Source organism: Melopsittacus undulatus, chromosome Z (assembly GCF_012275295.1).
Source record: "Melopsittacus undulatus isolate bMelUnd1 chromosome Z, bMelUnd1.mat.Z, whole genome shotgun sequence".
In the NCBI taxonomy this organism is placed as follows: Eukaryota; Metazoa; Chordata; class Aves; order Psittaciformes; family Psittaculidae; genus Melopsittacus; species Melopsittacus undulatus.
The window spans coordinates 79,275,155-79,294,539 of NC_047557.1; the positions used below are offsets into that span (position 1 = coordinate 79,275,155).

General features: G+C 34.2%; 1 protein-coding gene across 1 annotated transcript in view; it reads right to left on the bottom strand.

Annotated features, from left to right (window-relative positions):
- Nucleotides 1-19,385, bottom strand: part of LOC101875606 (uncharacterized protein KIAA0825) — a 181,079-nt gene that overhangs the window by 111,835 nt on the left and 49,859 nt on the right. Inside the window, 2 exon segments of the mRNA XM_034073242.1 lie at nucleotides 14,606-14,700; nucleotides 18,953-19,108. Of these exon segments, the coding sequence (XP_033929133.1) occupies nucleotides 14,606-14,700; nucleotides 18,953-19,108 (251 nt within the window).

The window sequence follows — 19,385 nt, forward strand, 5'->3', positions numbered from 1 at the left end:
ATGCTTTATTTTTACATTATTATTGGATGCTGAGAAAATGCCATTAAAGAAAAAAAAAACAAAAACCACTCAGTTCATAGGGTGCACACTCCCTATAACACTCTAGCTCTTCTAATATAAATTGTTATATCAAAGCCTGTCCTACATGTTTGTCATACTACTTGTCATGTCAATAAGCTATGAGAAAAGTATTTTAAGCAGCAGAAAAATTATCTTCCTTTCTTCATCCCTTTTCCTATTTCAGTGCAGTAGGAAAAACTCATTCTAATTTCTTGATTACATTAACCACAGGAATATTTAAGATCAACTTTGTGAAACGACGACTTTGCTAACTCTTAGCTCAGTGTGTGGAGCTAGTATGCTGCTTAAACTCCATTTTTTATTTGTTCTAACAATTAGCATTAGAATAGATGATGAATAGATGATATAATGACCAAAGGATTAAATGCATATTACTATATTTTTCTTAAAATAAAAGTCAACACATTATTTTCTTCAGATTAAAATAAAGTACTTCAAATGTATTTCTTGAGATATAAAGCACTGCTGCTTTAAATTCTATTTTGCTCCCTCAGAGTAAATATTCACTTAAATACTTTTCTGAAATCATTAACACACTAAGTTGTATGGACATACATTTGTACATATATTAACAGATAACATAGTGATGTTAGAGACATTAAAAAAATTCCAATAAATCATAACTGAATAAAATGAGAAAAAAAATTATATCTCAAATCCTCTCTTGGGACTAACTAGATAGTTTAATGGAATAGCTCACTACTGTCTTATTTTACAGAACAGAAGAGTACTGCACTGTCAGAATACCTAGTAGGCCCCAGTAAAAGCTATCATTCAACTTTTAATTAAAATTTCTATAGCCTGTACTTTCAGTGCATTTGTGTGGAAAAGATACTGACCACGTTCTGTGGGGCAGGAAAATGGTTGTTTGCAGACCACAGCATACAACCACAAGGCAAACACAAGGCCAAAGAAACACTGCTAATTCCAAGTAGTCTCCGTCTAAAGCCCCAGAACTGCAAACATGCAATCTAGTCTAACATGTTAAATTCCAGTTATTGTACTGAACTCACAGAGTGAACTCATTAGATTAAGAATATGAATAAGGTGTTTCAGCTTTATGTTTTAATTGGAATAAAAAGATTAATTACTCATTAATTCCCATGTAGGAAAATTCTGCATATGGAAGCAAAGGCAGATTGAAAAAAAGAAAACTAAATTTGACAAAGTTAAGAAAACACAGTAAAAGGCCATTACGAAAAAGAAAGAGTTCTCTCCTAATCATTGTAAATGAGACTGCTAAAACAAAAAGAAGAAAAATACATTTAAGACTGGTAGGAGCTGTAGAGTAGGCAATATAAAATTCTGGAGTAATATAAAAAACAGAACTGGAAAAATGAAGCAGCCATCTCTCCATATTCAACAAATCTCTACATATACTCAGAGAAGAAAAAGGGAGACATTCAACCTCACCCCCTGTCCTAATATTAAAGATACTACAGAATCATAATGGAATTATTCATATTTTTAGAAGACCGAATACTCACCTATAAAATACATAGCATAGACTGATGATGTTAAAAAGATAAACATACTGTGATAAATCTAAAAATCTCAAAACAGGAAAACCGTTCTACTTAAAATGATAAAAAGAGGCCTCTAGCATACACATACATTTCTAGAACTATCATACCAAATCCAGATTTAAAGAAGGATGTAGATTATCCAAAAGAGTCAGACTAAGAAGACAAAGTCACCGAGAATACTAGTTAGAATGATTTTAGGTATTTTCATATGAAATGATCCAATAATATAGCTGTAAATGGTTCAGAAATACAATTTCAACACTTTCAGGTATCATTTTTGGCAGAATTAGCTGCACAACAAATAAAAGGAAAATTTGTTAATATAACTAATTAAATACAAGAAGCTGATATAAAAAAACAGCTGAGAACTAAGCAATGAGAATTATACTATAGTGCAATTCTATACGCTACTGGAGGAAAAAAATACTTCACTCAGTTTCAGTAGATGATACACATTAGCTACTACCAAATGACTGAAGGTCAAAAGACCTTAAACTGAAAGCCTAAAAATGTAGCAATTTATCAAGGCCAGCAGGAATATATGTGAGTTTTCTGATAATTCTTAGAGGTGCAAGGAGTAGTAAGATTGCTTTCTTTTGAAAGAAGAAATGTTTCTTTTCTTATTTAAATACGTCTGGACAACCATTTGCAAAAACAATTACAATAAATTGATAGAAAAAGTAAAAGTTTCCTTTCTGCAAAGGAAACCCAATTCTCACTGATCTAAGTATAAATAAACAAAAAATTGACAGTTTTTCTGTTTCTAAAAGCATTAGAGCAACCCCTTTATGTTGCTGTAAAATAAACCTAAGCATGGTCTTAATTCACCTCAGAATTTGTTAATTTCCTACCAAAAATGTTTACCAATAATGAAGACAGCATAAAAACTATGAAAGCTTCCTCACACAAGCTTTGTTCTAGGCTCCCTACCTTTCTAGGTGGAAAAATAATAAAGTAATACCCTTCACCAGTTGACTATCACTGAATCTTTCTTGCTCAGGAAGTTATTGCCTGAAGCTGGTTGACTCAGACCAGTTAGTATTAAACTATTCTATTTCAGGCATGATGCTGGAGAATGATGTTTGAGCCCAACTTTAAATATCTGAATGTCATATATCTCCTTGATCTATGACTATTTTGGGTTGAATTTTAGATAGACAGAGGTCAATTATCTCTTTATGACAGATGGAGAGCAAGTGTTCAGAGAATTGCTGCTGTTACCTGTCACCTAGATTCACTCCTCAATACATTGCAGAGATTGGCAAAAGTGAATAAACTGTTCTCTGTATGTATAATAGGTCCAATTTTGAGAGTGTGTTTAACTTTTCAGTGTCTGATAGTAGCTGTAATTTCTGCTTTTGCTGGAGAGGTCTCATGTTTCGAATGCCATTATGTTATTGCTAATCTTCAAGGCACACATGAAATTTTTAGGCGAGTATTAGAAAGAAAAAAAAAGGAGAGAGATACTTGCTGTTGGCGCTATTTATATTTGAAAGACATATGATCATGTGTCTTTCACTTGTCTTTGCTTACCATAGGTTGATGCTTCAACTAACATTGAGTAGATTTGGAGCTGGGTCTAAAAAAATGAGCTTTGCATCAGCCCGAGTCATATGTATGATTTATTGTGAACAGGGAGCTTGTGCCTGTTTCTCTGAGACCACACTAGGGGGTTGTGGAAGGTGAAAGCTGGTGAACATGTTTCAGCTTGTGGCTATAATATAAAACATCGAGAAAAATGACAATTGTATCAAGCATCAATTCACTTAATGAATGGAGTATATGCTTATCAGATGTTCTGTGATCACCATGAAAAGCCCTTGGTCTCTGGATGAGTTTAAGATGCTGACTATGACTTAATGAAAGTAATAAATAACCTGTGCCTGGCCTACTGGGGAAGTACCTTTCCCTTTGTGAATTGCAGATGCTACAGTGCAGCAGAGACATGCTAAAGAAGAATCTCTTTTCAAAAACAAACAAATAAAGAAATTAAGAAACATCTACCAGATTAGATTTATTTCTGTACATGGGGCAATCACAGTATCTGATTACAGCATGCAAAGAATCAACAACCATATTACCATATTAATGGAAAGTCAGCTTACATTTGAAATTGTGGCTTATTACTTTTGAAACAGAATGCCTGTAAGGTCACTGTCATATATTTATTCTCCAAATTAATGATTTACTATTCAAATATTATTGGTTCTTGTTGCTAAAATTCTGAAAATATTGTACAAAAATTCTTACACAACAGCCATTTTTCCCTGAGTTATGCAAGAGAACACCAAACTGTGTATGCACTGGCTTTGAGACTAGTAGTACTTTAAATGCTATTTCTACAGTATGATCTGCCAGTCGCATCATATGAAACAATAAATAATGCAATGTTAAAAATATGATTGAAATACAGAACAAGCTTACTTTTTAACAGAACCTTAGCATTTTTAAACATTTCTTTTGTATTTGAAAGACAGTAAGAAAGTCTTTGATTTTCTATATACCATTTAGAGAGGTTTAACTATATATCACATAAATGCTTTCCGTTTTTATCTAAATGTGCTGTTAAATTACCCATGTAATTATCCCCAAAGAAATCACTATACTTTTTTATCGATAATTTCATTAACACTTTAGTGGGAAGAGTTTGGTTGTACTTAAATTCAGCTGTCACAGTCTTTATTAGTACAATAAAAGGGACCATTTCTTTATTATTCTAGAAAGTGTTTTTTTTGTGGGGGTGTTTAATTACTGAGTTAAAGCAACAGCAGAAAGTTAATGGTCTATAATCTAAAAACCATAGGCAATAATCTACGGTCAAACTTGAAACAAAATACAATTCTCCTGATCCCAATAGTAAAATCCGTTTTAAAATACACTGCCATTAAAACGAAATTACAACAGTTCTTTCTAAAATGGGTGACATGACATGACAGCCGTATATACTTTAACAAGCCCTCCAATAACAAGCAGTAGCGCTACATTGAGTAGTCAGATAAAATCTGTTACAGATATATCTTAAAGACAGGTATATTCAAGTATCTGCTTACTGAGCCTTGTAAAGGCAAAGCAGATATCACTTTTGATATATCACTATTATAATACCTTATTACTTCAATAAATGCAGCACTATTGCTTCCTTGTCTTTTGCGTGCATTACAGTGTTGCTGAGCCAGCAGGCATTATACCCATACATTGACTTAAATTGGGTAAGACCAGAGTAACTTTACAACTGGCAATCCAGGCTGAAAACTGTAGAGAAAATGGACTGCAAATTAAAATTAATTTCTAGATAGAAGTTAAAAACAGACAGATGTGTTAAAAAGGGAAACAGAAGATCAGACTATTTAACTGAAGAAATTCCTTATCTCAGATGAAGGTGGGCACTGTTCTCATCTGCTTCAGATTTTAAAAAAGAATTTTTAATATCCTGATTATCCATATTTGGAAAAAGATAAGAATTAAGGAAACCAAGGAATTAGCAAATACAAAAAGCCAAGCAAATTCATATTCATTGCTCTTTGACAGAGTAAAATTAATTTTTATCTATAGGGAGTATATCAATTTAAGGATAATCTGGGGGAAAAAAATTAATGGGGAGACATAAGACCTCTGACTAGACTCTCCTTCATTCCAGGGGATCCACAGAAGGAAGAACTGATGTGGAAGAATCATATGGAGATTTCATTCTTTGGCTTCTTATTATGGGGTTTTCCTATCAGTGCAGGTGAAAAATGCAGTGCAGGTTGATTAAATGATAAAAACTTCATTTCATTTTAAACATTTTATTACTGTCTACATTGCGGCACTAGAGCGTAACTGAACCTTTGTTCCAGATGGTTTTTGTGCTAGAGCAAAGGACTGGAAAATCATGAAGAAAATGACCACTCATTTATGTGCAGGAAATTCCTGTATTAATTTTTTCTGATAAAGATTTTGCATTTACTTTATGTGTACAAAAATGTATAATGCTATATACAATTATCACTGCAATCAAAACTGCACATCCATTGAAATGAACTCGTTATTGTATTAAAATGACCAAAAGATGAAAAGAGTATCATGTTTTTCTTTTGTTCCCTAAATTGAGTAGTATTTCTTCAAAAACAAACACTTTTGCTTAAAAAAACCCCACAACAAAACCAAGCAACAATGAAAACATGATAGGGTTGTGTTTCTAAACTAAAATAGAAAGAAAAAAGTTTAATAATGTTTATAGATGTGTCTAGTTTAGCAGTTTCATGTGTTGGATGTGACTTTCACAGTCTGTTGGCAGTTTGCAGGCAAGCCATCACACCTGTGACTTGGCTGTTGATTAATGAGTCTTTTAATTCATCACTACCATCTGAAGAAGGGCTGTGGCCTTTCTAAGCTTCAATGGTTTCTTCGCCTTCAACTGTAGTCCTACCAAGGTATCTTCCATAAAGAAAATCACACCTGGTTAAGGCTAACGAAAAACTCAATATGTCATTTTCTAGACAAGTCAAAAAGCATGTAAAACTAGACAAAAGATGTATTCAAGCAACATGAATGCAGTTTTGTCATAACCCGTCAATCTAAAGACTAAGATGAAAAAGCTTTCTTCAATGACATTTTCCAGTGTCAACTATTAGAATGACAATTCTGAATTCACTCTCTGCTACATGATGCAGGATGTATAATGGTTTCCCCCTCTTTAGAAAGGCTAAATTTTGTTGTTAGAACTCAGAAGAAAGTTTAAAAGGAAAAAACAAACAAAACAAAAAAAAAACAAACCCAAAAAATAACAACCAACACAAAACAACATAAGAAACAGTTTTTCTGGGACAGAGTATCAGTCAGTATCAGAAATCCCCAGTTCACAGAGTCCATGTAGATTTTAAACTGACTACTTGCCACTCATCACAGAACCCATTAAGAGCACATAGAAAATGACTTAGCTGTATCTTCAAAACTGTATCACAATTCTAAAACTTCCAAGGCCTGTTTGACTTTGAAAACTGGGCCTGGGGAAAAGGCAATGAGGTATTTGTGATTTGTCATCCTTTCATAAGCAATTAGCAATTGAATCAGGTCGAGCCAGAGGAAGTTCAGTAGCAAAGTCATGTGAAAAAGCCCGTGTGAGAAAGCTGTAGCTCTGAGAGAGTGACTACAGGTAGAAAGGTGTGTGATCTACACAGTAGCAGCTAGCAGTCCTTACTTACCAGTACCTACTTTGTGGTAGCAACAATTGTTTTAAGCATAAAAGAAAGCATGCAGTTGTTCCCCATCTCCTTTGGAAGCAAAGTAATGGGCTTATCATTTCCTAAGACTGAAAGGTAATTCAAATTAGCTAAGCAATTAAGTGTTAACTAAAGCTGAGCCACTTCCCCTTTGTTGCCACCCAGGGCTGTGCACATAAACAGTTCCCACAGACCAACTACTATATGGTACCTTTGCCTCTTAAAATTTTAGTTAAAAGCGCCAGGTTCTAATCCTGGCTTTGCTATAAACTAATTTTGGAGTGTAGAAGAAACCTTAAAGGTGACTTGCAGGACCAGATTTTCCATCTGTTTAACTCTAATATTAATACTTCCCCCTCTAGCTTAGAGGAGATTTGCATGTCTCAACTCTTTACAGCTTGCAAAGAAATTGAGATCCCTGTATGGAAATTGAATTACTCTGCAGTACTAGCACTTTGCTGAAAATCCCTCTACTGAAAGAAACAGAATAAGAAATAATGGGTTGGTGGGCAAAACAGGCTTTTAGCTTGTTTTCTTGTGTTCCATAGCCTCTTCCTTTGTAGGGGTGTCAAAAAGCCTATAGATAGGATGAATAGCTAAGCCTTGAGTACAGTTGGAGTAGTCAGCACCCTGCATTCATTAATACACATTTACAGGTTTTGTACATATTTATTATCACTATGTACCTATTAAGAAAGAAAACTTGGATCAGAAAAGCTCAGAAAAAGGAAGAATAAAAGGATAGGAAAACAAATATGATTTTCTCCATTAAGAATACCGAGTGAGCAACAGGATGTGAGAAAGTTGAAAGAAAGGCAAATTATCTGCAGATGAAAGGAAGTATCTATTTTTAAGGAAAGTCAGTGATGTCAAGGGAAGCCAGTCACCAGGTTAATTGCATAATGACATGAAATGTTGAAGTGTCACACTTCCAAATAATGATTTGTGGTTACAGTATACAAAAATATCTAGTAATGAAGAAAAGATATAGACCTTTAAAAAAAAATTAAATGTGAATCCCGACAATAAATACATACGTGCATTATTAACACTAATATATTTGCATTCATTTAGGATTTTTGCCATTTCTTTTTTATATATATTTTCAAACTATATGAAAGAATATAAATGTGGGCAAATGTTACCTAATTTTAAATGGGGAAACTAAGATACAATGAGACAGTATTATTTTAGAATGGGGTTTAGCTCACCAGCCTACAATCTAGCCAACAAGTTGTACTTATTGCACTATTAAATGAAAAACATGTATCACCAACACTTTTTTTTCTTTTTCTTTTCTAGAGGCCAGGTTTGAGCACTGGAAATAACATCAAATTAGACTGAAACCTTATTTAAACAATTTTATAGTTATTACTTCAAAGAGATTTGCTAAGTACATATTTCCATACCCTAGCAGGCAAAGGTTTCATAATAAAGAACTTCTAAGTTTTAAAAAGGAACTCGCATTAAGTAGTCATTGGAATATGGCAGTCCCTTACTTTTTAGCATCTTTTGTTGGAGATTGGTTTTGGATAATATTGCTTGATTCATAGAATTCATCAACGTGTCTGCAGGAAAGAGAGACTGCTAACAACTAGGAAAGTCTAAAGCATACTGCATATGGGAAGTCTCACCTTTAGCCTCACTTAACTTGTGAAATTCATGCTACAGCTGTATACATAATAGTGGCTGAAGTGGCATTCAAACAGTATGTAATACAGGCTACTATCTTCCCTCTTGCTCACTGATCTTTGTTCTGCCACCAGTGCTTTAAAACTGCCAGGCAGGGAACTAAGCCTACTTCTGACAGATCCTTTAAGGTCAGAGTACAGTTTCATTAGCTATGTCAGCAGAGGATAAGCAGATGGGAGAGAATCCTTATGCTGACAGATGTGACATATACCTTGTTATTGACCAACTCATTTATGGAAAAGGGTCCTTGCTTATCCAGAAAGGTCAAAATCATATTTTCCTCAAAATTAGTGGCTTTTGTTCCCTTCTTTTTTTTGTGTGTGTGTACATCTAGTATTAGGATTTAAACCTGATTCTATGATCAGCCAAGAGATGTGCAATAATGGATTAATACCATTCACCTGCATCTTTTGACACAGGAACAGTGGGGTACTGTCTTTCATAGCCTTCCATGCATTTTAGAAAGCCCATTCTCACATGCATTATAAGGGCATCCATTATAATCTCACCAAGCTGGTGGTGATTACTGTAGTATTAATGGCATTTCAGTTCTTCACCACCACATCATTAATGGTTGTAGTTGTAACAACAATATGGATTTCCGATATCCAGCAATTTGGACACAAAAGGTCTAGGAGTATCCGCAGATCCAAAGACAGATTGACTAACACATCAGAAAGTACACCAGACGTAACACTGGCATCATCTGCCAAGCAGATACAGTCTTTATTTTGGCATCATGCCAGTAACTGCTCTTCCACCATTCATATCTTCTAAGAAGACAATTGTTATAGAAGTTCCTATTTTTTCATATCCAGGGTATTTTCACTTATTTCTCAGACTTGGGCTTTTGTAGAGTTGCATAAAAAAAAATCTTCCAGACAGCAAAGCACATGCAGCTTGCTGACATTCTTTTATATTTCAAAACTATATAATACATTTTTCCATGTGTTGATAAACTGGATTTTAAAAGAGCATTTTCTGGATATCTAGATAATAAAAAACACAATGAATATAAACATTTTCTATAAATAGTTCAACATATGGCTACCATTTTCAACAGATGGTGCCTGTGTATCCACTAGAATATACAAAAGCTATGCATATTTTGCCCTGCAATCATTCAAAATTCTAAACAAGAATTGTTTACTTAATTTCAGTTTTATTAAACTTAATCAATGGTAAAATATATAATTTTGTCACCTAACTCTAGTATGGGGAACAAATGCCACCACTATATTAAATTTATTTGCAAAAGGAAAATAGTCTTCACCCAATGAAGTCAAAAGGATTTCAAAAAAAGAGAGACAGTAGGTCCAACATCAGCTTCCACATCATAAAGGGATCTTCTCATCTTGGGGCTGACAAGAATAGTCTTTACCTTCCTATTCCTAAAAAGCAGTTTCATTTTCAAACAGCCCAGTAGGTTCTCAAACAGAATGCAGTCTGGACAATGTTAAGAAAAATACTACAGACTGAAGAATGTGAGAGTTTGGGTGTATTTTGCAGCAAACATTACTAGAAAGCCTAGATATATTATCCAGTTTTAGTAGAAAACAAGTTACTAATTTTTAGTAGTTTCCTTAAAGCCAATATATAAACAATTTCAGGTTTTATACTCTGCTTTGAGAAGCTGCTGGGCAGTTGATAATATTTATCACAGGAACACATGACTGGAAGTAAACAACTTGTCTAACCTGTTTCAGCTTAAAACTAATTAAGCTCATATCACTGTGCAAACACTTTCTGGAAAACTGCTCCCGAGCTACACTGGTTTATCTGTTGGAAATGATCTTCTAGTTTCCAGTTTAGATGTTTTTCATGACATTTCTTACTTAAATACTGGGTTTAACTTGCATAATTTCTCTAAATTGGTACTATATCTCATCTGATGCATTTATGGTAAATCAACACATTCCCCTCTCAGTTATTAAATAAGTTGTTATGTTTCCTTTTCTTAAGATCTATACCTGGTGTCACTGGCTTTGCCAGTCATGAGTTCTGTTCCTCTAGCTCCCAGAGTGCTCCTGTTGGCACACGCAACTCCACATCATTCCAACCAAATCACTACTTACTGCCCTGTGCTGGCACCAATGCTCTGTGAAACTTCCCTCAGATCAAAGGAGGAAATCCTGGATGCTCCTCCTTAGAACACCAAATTAATGCAATATTGGAGAAGAGCTTCATATGTTACAAAAAAGGCCTTGGTTGTTTCTCATGATTACAGTGAGTGGAATGTAGTTATTGTTTCTACAGTAATGTATTCAGTGACTTGAAGGTCCGGCAGAGCTGTGGAAGGAAGGTCACATCTCAAAAGCCAGAAAAACATCAATATCTTATAACTATGTACATGTTGCTGAGATACTTCTCTGAAAATAAGTGATCAGAAAGTATTTAACTTATGTATCAATATAAAGAAGAGTATATATATAAGAAGGGTAATGTATGGTGCTGTGCTTTGGTTTTGTGTCTGCTGAGTGGTACTTGCATAGCACCAAGGCCTCTTATTTTTCCCACTCTGCCCACCCAGCAAGTGGGCTAGGGGTTGCAAGGAGCTGGGAGGTAGCATAGCCACAACAGCTGACCCACAATGACAATGAGATATTCCATTCCGTAGAGTGTTATGGGCATCAGTAAAAGCTGGGGAAAGGAAGAGGAAGCATTGGCTTTTTGACATCATGGTATTTGGCTTGCCAAATAACCACTGTGCAAGATGAAGCCCTGATTTCCAGGAAGTGGTTGGGCATTTGCCTGGTGAGGGAAGCACTGAATGAATTCCTTGTTGTGCTTTGTTTGCGTATGCAGCTTTGCTTCACTTATTAAACTGTCTTTCTCTGAACCTGTTGAGTTTTCTCACCTTTGTTCTTCCAAGTTCTCTCCCCCATCCCATTGTGCTAGGAGTGAACGATCAGCTATATGGACATTTAGCTGCTGGCTGGGATCAACTCACCACAGTTTATAAAGTATTTTCAAATGTGATAACTTAGATAGTGGCCAGAGAGTTAAAAAGAAGAGATAATAGTTGATAAAATAGTTGATTAAACTGCAGAAACAATTTCAAAAGGCTGATTTAGCCAGACAATAACAATTTTTCCTTTACGACAGGAAAGGGATTAAAAGTTGAGATACATGTGAGTTAAAAAATAGCTACATGCACATGGCCTTTTTGCCTTCATATATGTATTATAGCTATGAAACTCCTATTTGGTACTGCAATATCTAAGAATGCACAAGTAAGTGCCAATATTTGAAAAAGCAGCATGTATCTGTGCAAGAAAGCAGGATGTTTTTAAAACCTTGGGTAGATCAGGTACTATAATTTAGCTGAGTGTTAATGGATTTATTATTAAAAGATTATTTCAAGTATAATTGAAAAGTATGTTTTAACTTTTATTCTTGCAGCTCAAACTATACATAAAAATAAATAAAAATAATAGCTCCCTTTTCTTCCTGTAAGGAAAGCTTCACAGATTCTATAGGTATGAACTGTAAATAGGGATGAACATTAAGTTTTCTATGTTACTGCTTGCTGCTCAACTTTATTAGGCTTCTCCGAACAATGTTCTATATTTGATAGCTTTGAAATAAAATAATATCATTAATCATCCACATTGCTCATCTGAAAAATGTCCTGAACGCTTTTACTTTGAGGATGATAGGAAAGGATGGATTAGATTCACATGCGCAAGTGGACCCAACAGTGAGTAGTATACAACAATTCATTCTCTTTTTAACCAGTCTTAAAAAGTCTTTTACATTCCCCTAACCACCAACCAATTAATTTGCCTACCACTTGCTGGCTCTGGGACAATGCTCCCATAACCCACTTCCCACCTAACTCAGTCATTAACTAGGTTAAGGGAGCATTTCCCTTGTAAATGAGTCCCCTAAGCATTGTTACTCTTTCCACCAAAGAGAGAGCAGAGCATATTTATTTTACTTCATACGCAACAGACAGCATTTCTCTTCAAATATAATATATAATACATTAATTTATATTTCTTATTATATAAATAAAATCAAATAGACCCCAATATCACTGTGAATAGGTAAAAATATTTTTGCCTACACAGAAGTAACAGATAAGTGAAAGCTTTAGCATGTGTTAAAGAAAGGATCAATTAAAGTATTCTGGCACTCTGAAACTGATGATTCTGATTCTTTTTAAAAACTACTACTGTCCTTAGTTTTGTTTAACACATCTCAGAAGGCAAGTAGTAGAAACAGATTATGTTCATCATAAACAAGAGTCAAAATAAGCAGACACCCATTCAGTCTGAACCTTAATTCCTGAGATTTATGCAATTTTAAGAAGCATGGAGAATCAACCTAAGGACAGGGCTCACCTGAGTTACTGCAAAGCTTGATTGGCCATAAGACCAGCTAGAATTGGCCTATCCAGTTGGAAAACATGAGCAGACATACTTAAGCTGTGCTAAAAAGTAAGTCATGTAAACACAAGCTGTACTGGAGACACTGATCACTATGACAGATACTAGATTAGCAGTTCTACTTAATGATCACAATGGGCTTAAATGATCTGTTGGTCTTCAAAGTAGAGTAGTTTCAATAGTAAATCCATGAGCTAATCGCTAATGGCTTGCATAATGTCACTTCTAGATTAGAAGAGGAATGAATGGAGATATTTTCAAATTAGGAAGGGTGATGACAATTATTGAGTAAAAAATAATAATTAAATAGCAACAATAGATGATATGACAAATGCCTGAAATATAGAAAAAGACAGAGAAAGCATATACATGACTTCTTTCAAAACTCTATAAAGAGATCAAAAGAAAAATTAAATGTTTCAAGGTAACAGAGGAGATGAAACAGCCACAGGAAATGTTTCGCTGGCAAATCACAGCAGTACTCTTTGTTCCCTTTGACTCATAGTGATGACATCAGCCTGAAGGAAAATGTCAAGAACCATCTTGAATCCAAGACTTTCTATGAGAATCTCTTTCAGAAGAGCAAACCAGTTTATTTTTAACGAAGGCCAAATGTAAGCATTCAGCAGAACTATCATGGAAAGGAAAAAAAAAAACCAAACGATACTGAATTTTCTGCCATTTAACACAGACATCACCCTACTGGCACAGACCAGAAAGTCCATGAGGACCCGTATTCCATCTGGTAGTGGGTAACAGAAGACACGAGAACTGAATGGCACATTTTCAACAGCATCACCTTTTGGGCAATTGCATCAAGATTTTGGAAGACGATAATTTGGGTGGGGAAAGAATTAATCATAGCAAAATTAAGAAAGATGACTGGAAATAGACTGTACAAGTATTTTATATATGAAATGAAGACTTTAATGTTTAAGACTAACTGCCAGCAATAAATTGAGAAAAAATCATAGAAATACCCATAAAACATTTTTACATACAAATTCTCACATTTTGAAACTGCCACTCTAATTTCTAAATAAAGAAATGTTTCAGTTTAAAAGATGAACGATATGACCATATTAGATATCACCAGGAGGATTCAGAATTAAGAATGGAATGTTAAACTTTTTTGCAAGATACAAGTTTTCCAGTTTTCACAAGGATATAAGTGTCAAACATTTAGAATTTTTTTTTTCACCTACAGTTTTCAGAACAAGTATCCATTCAGCACCAAATATTGATGCTTATCAATTATGCAGTTACATTTTACAAGTAAGAGAATGTTAAAATGTTAAAATAATTTAAATTAGTTAAAAACTATTAAGGAAACACTTTCTATTTCTAGTTATACTTGTCATGCCCCCATTTGAAGATTCATTGCAACTTCATTAAACATCTTTTAAGTTCTGTGCTATACAGCTGAAATCTGCCCTCACAGCATAGGTCTGCAAGTTACTAATTTCTGTTAAGAACACTGTCTAAGTGCAATATCAACATATATTCATGTCTCAGACAGAAGGAACATACTATGTACCTCAAAATTGGAACTGAAAACTACCTTTCTATGCATCAAATAAACTGGACAAAAAGGTATCTCTATTTAAAAAATCATTAAAAAAAATGTTTAATTTCACCAGTAAAATCTATTTGTATTAACTATTACAAAGTTAAAAAAACAATAGGGAAGTGAAATTATTTGCCAAATAATTACCTGTGTGCCAGCAGCATCCTGAAGGTCATCTGATTCAGTCCCAAATAACTTGGCAGCAACTTTGACCAATCCCAGTTCCATTCAGTAATGGTTGACTGTTGATACATGGCAAGAAGCTATTGTTAGTTATTAATCCATGTTAATATGATCATTAAATTAAAGCCCCAGCTGTGATACACTAACCAAGAAGGAGGGGGGGCTAGAACAAGGGCTTAGACAGATGATATCAATCATGTCCACAGAAGATGTTTTGTATTCCAATAAGACAGAAATTAATTTATAAATCGATTTGGGGATGTAGCCATTATTTATAAAAAGATACATCAATTTTTGAACTGTTGTTCCTCCAACTGTTAATGGCATTCTGCCCAACTACTTTGTCTGAGAGCTTGACTCTTTGTTTGAAAAGCAAAATAATTGGCAACTTTTTATGTAATAGCAATTTTCTACTGTCAGCAAAAAGATTTTCATTAAAAACTTGGTATAGCAAGAATTCAAAATGTAACCTGTATTGCAATTAGAGTGATGGTTTACTTGTCTATTGTTTGGTAAAGCACTCCAGTCACTAGATGGTTATTATAAACAGCAGCAAGTCTAGACAATATGAACAAATATAACTCTGTATTGCTTATTTATTAAATAAAAGCAATCTACAATAATGCTGGGCAGACAAAAGATCACACACAACATTCTTATGTTTACCAAACAGTAACTCCTTTTGCCTATTATTGATTTTTATCAGTAATGGTCAAATAGTGACTAGAATTCAACATATTTTGTAGGAAACAATTAGAAAAATTATAATTTCTGTAACACTAAACCAGCACTGAGTAGTTTAAGGAAAAAAAAAAAAAAAGATTAAAAAGTCAAAACAATGGGAATAAATCTAAATAAAAAAATTGCATCTTGCAGTCTCTTTTTACAGTCAGCATTTAATTCTTCTGGGAGAGCAGAACCAGTGCAATCCTTCAATTTTTACTTTATTCTCTTCCTTTTTAATTTATTTTTTCCCCTTAACCCTCATCTTTGGCGTATGCATAAAAGTAATGTAGAGAAATAAAGTTGAAATACAAAATAAGAAAGAGAGACAAGGGTGGCTAAAGAAGGAATAATATATGGCAAAAGTGGAAAATGAATGATGAATTAACAGTGAACATCTGATAAACAAGAAATAAGGGGAAAAAATCAACTGAGAGAACAGTGGGGAAGAACAACACTGGGGAGAAAACAGGCAACTATTCTATACACTACACTGAATTAAAATTAGATAAATAAATACGGAGGACATATTTGTAAAATCAAGAGGGATAAAAAGGAAAAGCTAGACAGGCAGTAGTAACAGTCATAGAAGCAAATATGAAAATTTACAAGTATACCAGATAAAAATTCAGTCCACTAGACTGATTAGTTCTGTGATAAAAAAAAATAAATAAAAATGTCAGTTTAAAAAAAAGTCACTTCAAGGAAGGAAAATAATTTCTTTGTAGCACTATTCTTTGTTGATACTGTTGAGGTGTTGTATGGCCTAGACTTAATCTTATTAGACAATAGAGGAGCAGCAGCACTGGCAGAGATTGAGGTGTCAGGAAAAATTGATAAAATCAAGAGCAACAAGTTACTGGGACCAGATGGTGATTATTCAAGTTTTTTGCAGGAATGTAAGAATGAAGTGGCTGAACTGTTAACAGAAATGACACACTTCCTAGAACCAGCTACTGAACTATAGAGTTGAAAGGTAAGAAATATACAAATTGTTAATAAAAAGTGCTAGAGTTGATCTCAGAATAGAGTTTCAGTGACCTTTGTTTTAGGAGCAATAAAATTCATAGAAATTATGATTAAGTATCTTGCTAAATTTGAAATGAAAAGGATAAATTAGCTAAACTTCAGGAGAGAAATGTCAACCACCCTAATGCATTGCAATTTTTCCATATACCAACAAACAATGCATGAAATGTTTACTACGAATTATGTTTCATAAAGCTTTGGAAAAAAAATCAGAAATCTTCTACTGAGAAAGCTCTTCTGAGAGAAAAGTTTTAAGAAGCAATACATAATTAACTCATAGGCAAAGCATGCTGTGAAACCAGTAGGGTGTCAGAACTTAGAATATATAAAAGAATAAAACGTAGGTTGATGTATTAAAAACACATGTAGTTGCAATAAAGAAATATCAATAAATTAACCATGGATTATAAACTCTTAGGTTTCATGGCAGTTGCCAACCAGTAACAAATGGATTTAGAAAGAAATATATCCTTTGAGAAGTGCAATTTTTTCCTGCCAGTACTCTGGCATCTTCTACAGGCAATAGTAATGGTCTTCACAGGAAAACAGACACTGAGCTATTCTGCCCAGTATGTTATAAATAGACACTTCCATGTCACTAAATAAATGCGCACTTTTATGGTAAGGGAACTAAATTATTTAAGAATATTATTTAGGTCAGGAAATAAGTCTGTCACTGTCAACAATAGGACTGGCACATGGTACTTTAAGGTTGATGATATATTCTATTTTCTTTTAATTTTAGGATATGTTTCCATGTTTGGATAATATACTTTGTGCCAAAAGTTTACAAAATCCAAAGCAATTCAATATGAACTATTCCTTGTCATCTGTTGATTAACAGAGCACTGCAAACCTGTCAAGTAGCAGAGGAATTCTGCCCTGAGTTGTCACTACTTGAAGGTCTTATTCTGCCACGCTATTAATGAATTGACGGTTGAGGCATGTTAAAATAATTTCTGCATTTCAAATTGGAATAACTGATTCTGTCGCCAAATAAATTATATCAATTTAAGCTTTACATAAAGGAACAAATTGAATTTATTTTTTTTAAAGATAAATTTAAAGCATATTACCCTGGAGTGTGAAGCCTTGTGAAATTGATATTAATCTACTTTTTGAGGATATTAACACTTTTATTGTAACTTGTCAATGATTAAGCATTCGTTACACAAGTAAGGAAAAAAACCACCAAACAAAAAAAACATACCCCAAAACAATACATTTTACAGCAATACTATTTTGAAATATTTCAAACTGCTTACAGATAGCTACAAATGCTCAAAACCAGGAAAGAAGATTATGTAATTTCAAAGTTTGGAATCATAGGATCATAGAATAGTTAGGGTTGGAAATGACCCTGAGATCATCTAGTTTCAATGCCCCTGCCACAGGCAGGGACATATCACACTAAACCATGTCATCCAAGGCTCTGTGCAACCTGGCCTTGAACATTGCCAGGGATGGAGCATTAACAACCTCCCTGGGCAACCCATTCCAGGGCCTCACCACCCTCACACTAAAGAACTTCTTCCTTATATCCAACCTAAAGTTCCCCTGTTTAAATTTCAACCCATTATCCCTTGCCCTATCACTACAGTCCCTAATGAATAGTCCCTCCCCAGCATCCCTATTAGCCCTCTTTCAGATACGGGAAGGCTGCTATGAGGTCTCCACGCAGCCTTCTCTTTGGTATAATTGTACTAAAAAAGGATATCTTTCTACCACAAGTCTATAAAGTGAATTTTGTGCTACTGTTATACCATTTCTTTTTAAATATTTAAAACTGAGGGGCAGAATCAAAAGTGCAGATGATGTATTAGGAAGACTTGAGAAATGATGATGTAAGGCTTTTTATAAGCGTCCAAGTGCTGTCAGAAACTACATACTGTTTTGTGTAACAAATCAATCATGTGGACTCTGAAAGAGATTTATGCTACTATAGCTATTTTCTTTAATTGTTTCATTATCAGGAAACTAATTTCTGTAAATAAGTTATAATCCTTTACATATCACACAATGCAGAATGGAGAAATTGATGTTTTCCTTCTTTTTAGTGTGGGGAGGTTTTTTTCCCCTGCTTACTCTCACTGCTCTGTTAAATTTTTGCATTTCCAAACCACCCTTTATATTTACCATTCAGCACTTCAGTGGAAAACTTACCAGGAAGATTCTATATATGCACTTGGAGTTTTGCTGCATTTTTCAAAGGACTGAGACTAAGTCTATGTACTCTTAAACAGATGTAAAAGATGTTGCTACTAGTGGGCTTTCCTTCACTGTACTGAACTAATACAGAAAGCCAAAGTAAAGCAAATTGATCTTACATGCAAGAATACTAATGAAAGAAAAAGACAATAATGGCTTTTTCAACATCATGCTACTGTAGAGGGTGCCCTGATTAGATTCCTGAGTAATAATACTCCTTTGCACTTCATCAAATGTGAACATATGTAATTAATTCCATTTCCATAATTTCAGCCTCTGACATTATAATGACCATAAAAAGATCGACAGGTAAAAGTTATACTACAACCAAGGTTTCAAATTTTCACAGACCTGATTGAAAACTTTTGTACAAAATTCTCTGTACACCTGGAAAGGGTTGAAGACAGGCTGCTCTTCTCTGCCCTTAAGTGTCAAAGGCAGGCATTTACTGGAGGTAACACCATCTTCAGAAGAATTCTCACAAGATAGCTGCTCTTTCAAATATTCCTTTTAGAAAGAAAAAAAAACCAAAAAATCCAATCACAGAACAATATATGCCTCCTAGCTTTCTAAGTGAAATTTTCCTAAATTTCAAGCATAACTTCAGTGTGTTTGATAGAAGTTCCTTATATTAATGGAAGGATTAAATAATAGAAACCTTTTTTAAGAGCACCACTGATTTACAAGAAACAATAAATAACCTCCACGAATATTCATCCAACTGAAGCAAATTAGTATAATATAAGCTATTGTTTTGAAACTGTCATCAAATTGTGTGTCTCAG